The 8718-nt window shown below is 53.0% G+C and overlaps 2 protein-coding genes across 2 annotated transcripts; both read left to right on the top strand.

Annotated features, from left to right (window-relative positions):
• Positions 1-1654: 1654 nt before the first annotated feature.
• On the top strand, positions 1655-2290 carry GUITHDRAFT_82783 (hypothetical protein; the record flags this gene model as incomplete). The annotated part of the gene is made up of 1 exon (XM_005818732.1): positions 1655-2290. One exon carries the CDS (start codon positions 1655-1657, stop codon positions 2288-2290), a length of 636 nt encoding a protein of 211 aa, XP_005818789.1.
• Positions 2291-6248: 3958 nt separating this feature from the next.
• GUITHDRAFT_40207 (hypothetical protein) lies at positions 6249-6431 on the top strand (the record flags this gene model as incomplete). Its single annotated transcript, XM_005818731.1, has 1 exon — positions 6249-6431. A coding segment is annotated over one exon (183 nt), but the record flags the coding sequence as incomplete, so codon positions are not given.
• Positions 6432-8718: the final 2287 nt, after the last annotated feature.

Below are 8718 nucleotides of genomic sequence, written 5' to 3'. Positions count from 1 at the left end.
CTCGCTCGCAAGGCCAGCAGACTTGCCGATATGGACCTTCTCCGCGTCATGGCTGAGTGCATCCCCGGCGGGAGCGCGGCGAGTCCTCTTGCGGGGCTACAGGGGATGACGGAGAGCGCTCTATCGGCTCTATGGCAGACGGCGATAGCGAGGAGGCTCGAGGAGGCGCTGAGGGAGCCAGTGGAAGCTCGAGGGGGGGGTCTAGGAGGCTGTCAGACCACACATAACAGCAAGTACTCGCTCAACGAGGCAGAGGTCACAGACAGCGGGGAGACGTACGAAGCTGTGTACGGGAAGATCGTGGAGTTCTATGGGGGGCTGATCGACCGGATCGGGCTGCCTCAGATGGACCTGATGAAGGCGATAAAGGAGGAGCACTGCATTGGCGAGGACGCAGAGGAAAGGTTTACTTCGAGTAACTACGACATCTCGACAACACCGAAGGACGAGTTTTGGAACGTGATAGATCCGGAGAGGAGGCGAAGATGGTCACCAGGAAAGGGTGAAGATGGACTATCCGAGACGAACACGCATCATCTCGATCGGAAGCGGATCATCCGAGGGATAGAAGAACTGAAGGAGGACCCGATGGCGATCAAGGCAAATCTTCTGGAGGAGGAGCTGATCGCGCTGCAGCTCTACACAGGTAGGAGAGAGCGAGATGGAAAGAGGGAGGAGGAGAATGTCTGATGATTAGTTTGCTACAGGACCAATGTACGTCAAGTACAACCGTGCTTTGCGAGAGCCCGACAAGGTCGCCAACAGGTACACGACCACCCTGCACTGCATTGTCAGCGGACTCGTTAAACTGGCTCGTCACACGTCTCTGATGGAGGACCGTCGGGTGTGGAGAGGGCTGAAAGGTCTGAGGCTGCCGGAGAGCTTCCTCAAGGAGGACGAGCTCGGGGTGTCAGGAGGAGTCGAATACGGGCTGCTGAGCACGACGACAGACGTCAGAACGGCGATCCAGTACGCCGGTGCGGGGAAAGATCCGATCGTGTTCGAGATCAGCTGCGGGGCGATCGACCGGGGGGCGAGCTTGGCGTTCTTGTCTCAGTATCCGGGGGAGGAGGAGATGTTGTATCCTCCGCTGTCGTACTTGGAGGTGCTTAAGAAGCCGCGGTATCGAGTGCTAGCAGGTGAAAGGGTAAAGGTGTTGGAGCTGAGAATCAACGCTAATGTGATGAGCTCGACGATCGAGGACATGCTGGGAAAGAGGAAGCAGCTGTACGTGGGGCTGATGGAGAACATCGCGAGGGAGGTAGAGCGAGATCTGAAAGGGTGGGTGCCGAGGATCAAGGAGCGGCTGAAAAGTGCTCCTGAAACCTCACGTAATCGACATCATGAACAGCTCTTGAAATCGATAGTAGATGAATGCCGGAAGTTGGTTGAGGTGAGTCGAGAGAGAGACAGGGAGTGGTACAACGATGACTCGAGATACAAGGAAGCAATCGAGCAGTCAAACATCCTCAAAGAGATGGCAATGAACAAGATCAGGCACTGGGTTGAGGACACTCAAGGAGACTGGAAATGCGAACCAAATGAGTCCATGAAGTCGGTGTACTGGAAGACGATGAATATACTGTCCGACAAGATCAACAGGCAGGATACATCGGCCGATAACTCGCAAGAGATGAGCAAGCTGCTTTGTCAGATGTACGGCTTGTCCATCACAAGCAGGGAGGAGCAGGCTGAGCCACCGGCGATCACAGCGATTGTTCGAGGACAAGGAGGGCTTATCCGTCTCCTCAAGAAAGCAGGATGCAACATGGATGCAAGACTCGACGATGGAAGGACGGCGTTGCACGTTGCAGCGATGCTGGGGCAGGAAGCAAGCGTGGCAGAGCTGGTGGATGCAGGGGCTGATCTGACTTTGAGGGACAAAGTTGGCAGGACATTCGCGTACTGGGCGAGTGGACATGGACACCTGAGGGTGCTGGAGACCGTTGAAAGCAAATGTGGAGAAGAGAGGCTGAGAGAAATTTTGAACATGACGAATAATGACGGCTGCACATGCGCGCATTGGGCGAGCAACGGAGGGCACTTGAAGGTGCTGACGTATCTAAAGGAGAAATGCGGAGTGAGTATGTTGAAAGTGAAGGAGAAGCGAAATTGGACATGCGCGCATGAGGCGAGCAGGAATGGGCACGTGGAGGTTCTGCGGTACCTTGCGGAGACATGCGGGAACGAGCTGTTCTATGTAAAGGATGTGTACGGCGCGACATGCCAGTTCATGGCGAGTTATGCGGGTCAATGGGAGGTGGTGCAGTATCTGCAATCACTGACATGACAAGGTGATCGCTTTCTTCTGTAGATAAAGAAGAGAAGAGCCACCAGAGTGCGAGAAGTTCTTGTCTGCTCTCATGGGCCACAAAACAAAAGTTTTGGTTGCTGGCCTAGAAACCATTTTTATTTTCGCTTGAAGTCACACATTCAATAGCCCATGAGAGTCAGACAAGAACTTCCCGAATCAATAGCAGCTTGAACTATAAATTAATGATTTTGGCTCGACTGCCACGATTTGGTAGCAGACCAGCAGCAAAGGAATTCAAATCGCACAGCATGGCAGTTTTGCGCGAAGTCAATTTGAAGCGCTGCAGGGAAGTCAACTGTCGAATTCATGCCTACTTTCCTTTCTCTCTTCTTGTCCACGATGTCCGTAGATCGATCTTCAGTACCTGGATGTACGTTCACGGTTTCCGACGAAGGTATCTTGCGAAGGACTGGGAGTAAATATTTGTGCATATCATTGGATTTGGTTCACTTGAAAGTAGATATTTGTGAATATCATATTTGTGCATATCATTGGATTTGGTTCATTTGAAAATCCAGGATATTGCAGCAGGGGTAATCAATGAGACCTTGCACTTCAACGATCTCGACCTAATATGTAATGGAGCAATCCTCGACAGAGAAGACTTATGCAACTTTCCCAGCCTACTTGTTTCTCTCTTTCAACAAGCTGAAAAACTTTACCAGCGAGTCATTAGTGGCCCCTCGCTTGCAGTCTCTAGATTAGTCGAGAAGCCTGCTCGAGCTGGCGGAGCAGCAGCAGACCTACATCCTCCATGTGTGCTGGGCGGATGCGCATTGGACTGAGTACAACAATGTGATCCAGGAGGAGCGCTTCACAGACCTGGCCCAAGTGGATGCGCTAGTGAGCAGGATACGGAGATGGCTGAACTTCCAGGAGGGGAGCGATTCCTCCATCACCTCGGCGGAGCTGAGCGATGGACGAGGGGAGGGAAAGATGCCAGGATCGCACAGGTATTGCTCCTTCTCTCCCCCCAGCCCTCCTCTACCCCTATCCTCTCCTTGTTGCCTCATCGTTCAATCTTCTCTCCACTTTCCTCCTCTTCTCTCTGTCAAGGTCAAGACTCGTCCCCCGACCAAGAAGAAACTCATCGAGTTCACATGAGGAGTAAGCAGCTGCTGCTGAGGGGAGGACGAGGACTAGGAGGACTAGGAGGAATAGGAGGAGGAGGAGGACTAGGAGGAGGAGCATGACTGAGGAAGGCGGCAGGCAAGCCTGAGGAGGAGGATGAACTGTTTTCGTTCAACGGTAGCTTCTACTCTCTGAGTCTGAAAGTTTCAATCGTCTCCTCGCGAGGCGTGCTGTGCCCACTAGAGAAACCCTCCCCCCCGGCCGGTCACGGGGGAAGGACACTCAGTGCCACGCCGTCGCCGACCCCGGGCCCGGTACGGTACGGTTCACGATGCCCCCGCGGGCCTGAGCCTCGGAGGCTACTAAGCGGCCTCGCCCCCGGTGACTCTGACTGCCGGAAGTTGAAAGTTGCCAACTTGGCAAAAAAGTTGAAGTTGCGGGGTTCAAGGCCCGCACCGGTACCGGGCCGGGCAGTCTCGCGCGGCCGGGCCGGGCTACTTGTCCGATCTCGCCGCCGTGCAGGCCCGCCGCGGCCGGGCCCGGCCGGGGCAGTCTCGCGCCGGGCCGCCCGGTGAGGTGGAACTTCGGAAGTGCCGGGGCTGCCCGGCGCCATTCAGAGTGACCCGGCGTGACCGCCGGAGCCAACTTGGCGGTGAGTGACCGGTTGGGGTAGGGGTGGTGTAGGCTCGAACGTGTGGAGTAGGGTGGTGCCTTGTGACCGGGCGGGTCATGACTGGGTGGGGTGGGAGGGCCAAATATGAACAACCTAGTGGGTGCACTTCTTGGTACCCTACTCTACCATCCCCTACCCCACCCCAAAATACCCTACCCTACTCTTTGAATCAACTATTTGGTGTAATTGATGGGTATTTTGAATTCATCTGAATGGTGGGCTGGGTACTAAGGGCTATGCTGGTGGGGTCTCATTTTTGAAGAATGGGTGGGTCCTTCAATTTCTGTTGGGGTTGTCCGAAATTGACTCAGCTATGAGTAAGGTGGGGTCATATACCCTACCTCACATTGATCAACTATCTGATAGTGAAAAAGTACCCCATGCATCGTAAGATTGTACCCCTGTATCCCCTTTTCAATGTTTCAACCCTATTATGACCCTACCCCCCTAAACTCCGAACCCACCCCCCTATTGATTGGCAATTAACACCCGTGGGTAATTCGTTTTTCGGTTTTTGCACACCCGTATTTCTCCCTGGACAAGTACCGGTGTGACAACACCAGTCCGTTACAAGTGGGTATGGGGTACATGGGGGGGTCTTTTTATGGTGAGGAAGGGTCCTTTCACTTTTGTTTGAATCGATGAGCTACCAAGGTGGGTACTATAACAGAGAAAAGCAGGTAGGGGTATATCACCCCACCTCTCATCTCGAACACATTTTCAGGAAGAGGTTGTTTGTTTGTTAGGGTGGGTATGACAGTAGAAGGCCTGGGTACCCTGTCAAAGGGGTCCCAAATCAGTACAGATTACGGGGTACTAGAGAGGAGCCAGCATGGGTTGTAAACTAGAACCTGAAACATGCCAGGGTAGGGGTGGGATCATGAAATGAAATGAAGAGGTGGGGTCCTCTCATGACTTATGGGTGGGGTGGTTGGACATTCAAACCAGCGTTGTCTGAGGTGGGTGATTTGATGATAAAACATTTGTATGATAATTTATGTTGATAAAATAAAGACTAATATTTACTATCAGATAATTTATAGTACTGTATTGAAATCTTTAACTACTATGGGTAATAGGTAGGTCCTCTTCGAACGACGAGGGAGACAAGCACCCTAGGAGAAACTGGGAGAGTCCACGCGCGCCTCTCATGGCGAGGAGGGAAAGTAGTGGATGGAGATGGGCAGGAGGCGGAGAGAGAGTATGGTTGCGAGGAAGGAGGAAGAGAAACAAACAAGATCATGGAGCAAATGAAGGAGATCGCAGAGAGAGACAGAGATGAGATACGATGCAGGGCGAAGAAAGAGGGAGAGTGGGTGGAATTGTCCAGTTCAAAACTAGAAGGGTTGCAAGGCTTGTTACATGCTATTTGTTCATTCGAGGATTCGCGTCAGAAACAGTCAATCTTTGTTTAGAGAAATCAATAGAGTCAACATAGCTCAGGGTATAAGGGGTGATGATAACCAAGAGCATGTGGAGAGGTCGGGTGTACAGCTGAAGTAGAGAAGGGATGCTTTACACGGAGGAGACAGGAAACTTCGGAGGATGAGAAGACATCAAGAACTCCTTGCTGAAGGATTAATTTAAACATCCTTGTTGAGAATCTGAGAACTGATGGGGCTGAGGGAAAGCACGAAGCTAAAAGACAGCGAGTGATATTTACAAGTTGGATCACTCAAGTTTGTTCGTTAACATAGCCCTCGAGAGCGATTCTTTTTTAACTGATTGATGTGTATGCAACTTTTCAAATTGAAACATCTGTTCCATCCGTCAATTGTTGCTTAATTTGAAAATATAGCATCCCCCTGTTCTCCATAATTTTCCTTCCTGGTTTTGAGGTTTCTTAACTTCTCTTTCAGTAACTTTCGCTCCTTTCTGAAGAGGATCACATTGGATTGCAGTTTGGTCCACAAAAACTTCAAGGTGTGTGACTCTTGCTTAGAGGAACTTGCCCTTTCAACTTGTTTCTTACCTCGCCTTCTCGCTTCTTTTCACTGACCCCGCCTCAGGTCTTCGCTGTCTGCTTGCTTCGGCTCATTCTCCTGTTGTTCCTTCTGGCGCTGATTGCGCCATCCATTAGTAGCAACGTCCTCCGCAGCCGCTCAGAGCGCTAAGGCCAAGCTCGCTGAGCGACTGGCCTCCCGCAAGGACGATCGTTGGGAGACTGTTTCTTCGGGGTTGGGGGCAGACATGGGAAGAAAGAAGATTAAGATCGCGAGAATCAATGACGAGCGAAGTAGACACGCGACGTTCGCCAAACGAAAGAACGGGCTGGTGAAGAAAGCGATAGAGCTGAGCATCCTGTGCGACTGCGAGATAGCTCTCGTCATCTTCAACTCCCAAGGGAAATTAACGCAGTACGCAAGCGGCAATATTGATCAGACTCTGTCAAAGTTCATTGACGAGAAGCCTCTTGAACAATACACAAACGATTCTGTGAGTGATCTACAGTGGTGACTTCGTGCACTGACTTGCATGCAGTACGGACAGTTTTGTGGGAAAGATGAGAAGGATAAATACGATGTCGACATTAAGGGAGTCTCCGGGCTTGAACAGAGCGCTTACATCATGCCGGGGAATCAAGCTCTGGATATGAATACCAATGATTTGTTGATAACGCAATGTCTAGCAGCGAGCCCGTCCAATTCCAGCAGCATGGATCACGCCACACAAGCGCTCGTGCTACCCCCTGGCGCTGCTTCTGTGAACAACTCGCAAGGAAGCTCGGGGCAGATGGGTCAATCGATGAACGACGCGGAAATGGAGAGAGTGTCTCAGTCAACAAACGCGGGAGGCAAAAGCGGAAAGCGGCCAGCAGCAGCTAGTCAAAGTGCACCGCCAAAGAAAGCGCCGAAACTAGACATACCTGAGCAGGGTTTGCATCCTGGGATCCAGGTACCGCATGGAGACTTGGCCTTGTAAGAATTGAACCTGACAATGACTTCCTCAGTCGTCTTCCAACATGCAGTCTTCTTCGATGCAGTTGATGTCTGACGGTTCTCCCGGTCTCGTAGCAGTCTTGTAAGTTGGATATCCATGTCTGTCCAGCCATTCCTGACCCCTTGAACAGATCAGGGAACGCAGAAGGTCAGTCGCCGTCCTCCATGGTACCTCTTGATCCATCGTGAGTCATTTCCTATGCTTGATGTTCCCGACAACTAACCTCGAACAGTTCGAGTCACGCAATCCTTGCCGATACCTTCCTAACAACGCCTCAATCGACCCTGTTCTCAACCCCGATATCACCTTTAGGTCAAACCCCTAACCTCACTTACTTCTCCGCTCACTATGCTTGTCCCACAGGGAACTTGACGTGGCCTGACTCGAAATCTCCTGCTTCATCTGCCAACGCTGCCAAGGTTTTTTCCTTCGTCCAACGCTCTTGCCCCCTTGCACATTCTCTCCTCCCTGTCCTCCTTTTCTGCCTGCTGTCCCGCCACATCTCACGGCTCGTAGGCGACTGGGCCGAACGCGTTTCCTCCGCCCAAGGGCTCGTCAGGCAACGGCTGATGGCGACGGCTGGGGATCAGCTGAGAACCGATGAAGTCGAGGCTCATAACATTCTCGCTGTGGGTCGATAGGCAGTCGACTTGCCGCCTCCTCCTCGAGGGATCCGCGCTGGGTCTCCTCTGCTCGTCTCTCCCTCTCTCTGCCCCTCCTTCCCCTCCTCTCCCTCCCTCGTCCTCCGCTCCTCCTCGCCAGCGCCTGAGCTGCTGGCGGCTGCCTGAGGTCAGCGGAAAGGGCTGAAGCTTAATTTGTAATGTATTCGTCGAGCATTAAACACTTACAGTATCGGACGACCTGGGAGGAACAAGAAGCGGAACCGAGGATGGTGGCACATTGGCGACGATAGCAGCATGCGGGGATGAGGGGGGATGAGGGCAGGCAAGGCTGCGTGAAGGTAGAGAGAGTTTACACTTGTAGTTATGACGCCTGTACGGCCGTGGACGCAGCAGTCGCCTCCTCCTGCTTCACGTTGGACGCCTGCTGCTGGTCTTGTTCCTTGGCTTCGTGGTACCTGCCATGAGGTCAGGCCATGTTGAAGCTGATGGCGAGGATGGACGGAGGGAGAGGGGGAACAGAGAGGAGTAGCAGAGGAGGCAGGAGGGTGGACGTACCTGACGCTGTCGAGGAAGTACTGGTTGGGATGATTGAGCGAGTCTACGGTGCCGCCAGGATGAAGAGCCTCGTAGACTTGCAGGCAGGCAATCTGAGCCAAGACAAGTCAGGAGAAGCAGAGGAGGGGAAGAAGACAGGTAGAGCTAGCGGGGGAGGGGGGGGAGGAAGGGAGAAGCTTAAGGAAGGAGGTGATGTATAGAGGGAGAAGAGGACGAGAACGAGGAGGAAGTGAAGGAGGAGGAGATCGAGGAAGAGGAGGACGGGGAGATCGAGGAGGTCAACGAGGAGGGGCAGCAGGAGGAGCAGGAGGAGCAGGAGCAGGAGCAGGAGCAGGAGCAGGAGCAGGAGCAGGAGCAGGAGCAGGAGCAGGAGCAGGAGCAGGAGCAGGAGCAGGAGCAGGAGGAGCAAGAGGAGCAGGAGCAGGAGCAGGAGCAGGAGCAGGAGCAGGAGCAGGAGCAGGAGGAGCAGGAGCAGGAGCAGGAGCAGGAGCAGTAGGTCACCTGGTAGTGCTGGTTCTTGGCCTTGTCCAGCACCTCAGCTA

This window comes from Guillardia theta (assembly GCF_000315625.1).
Source record: "Guillardia theta CCMP2712 unplaced genomic scaffold GUITHscaffold_272, whole genome shotgun sequence".
NCBI classification, from domain to species: Eukaryota; class Cryptophyceae; order Pyrenomonadales; family Geminigeraceae; genus Guillardia; species Guillardia theta.
This window is presented reverse-complemented; position numbering and strand designations above follow the sequence as displayed.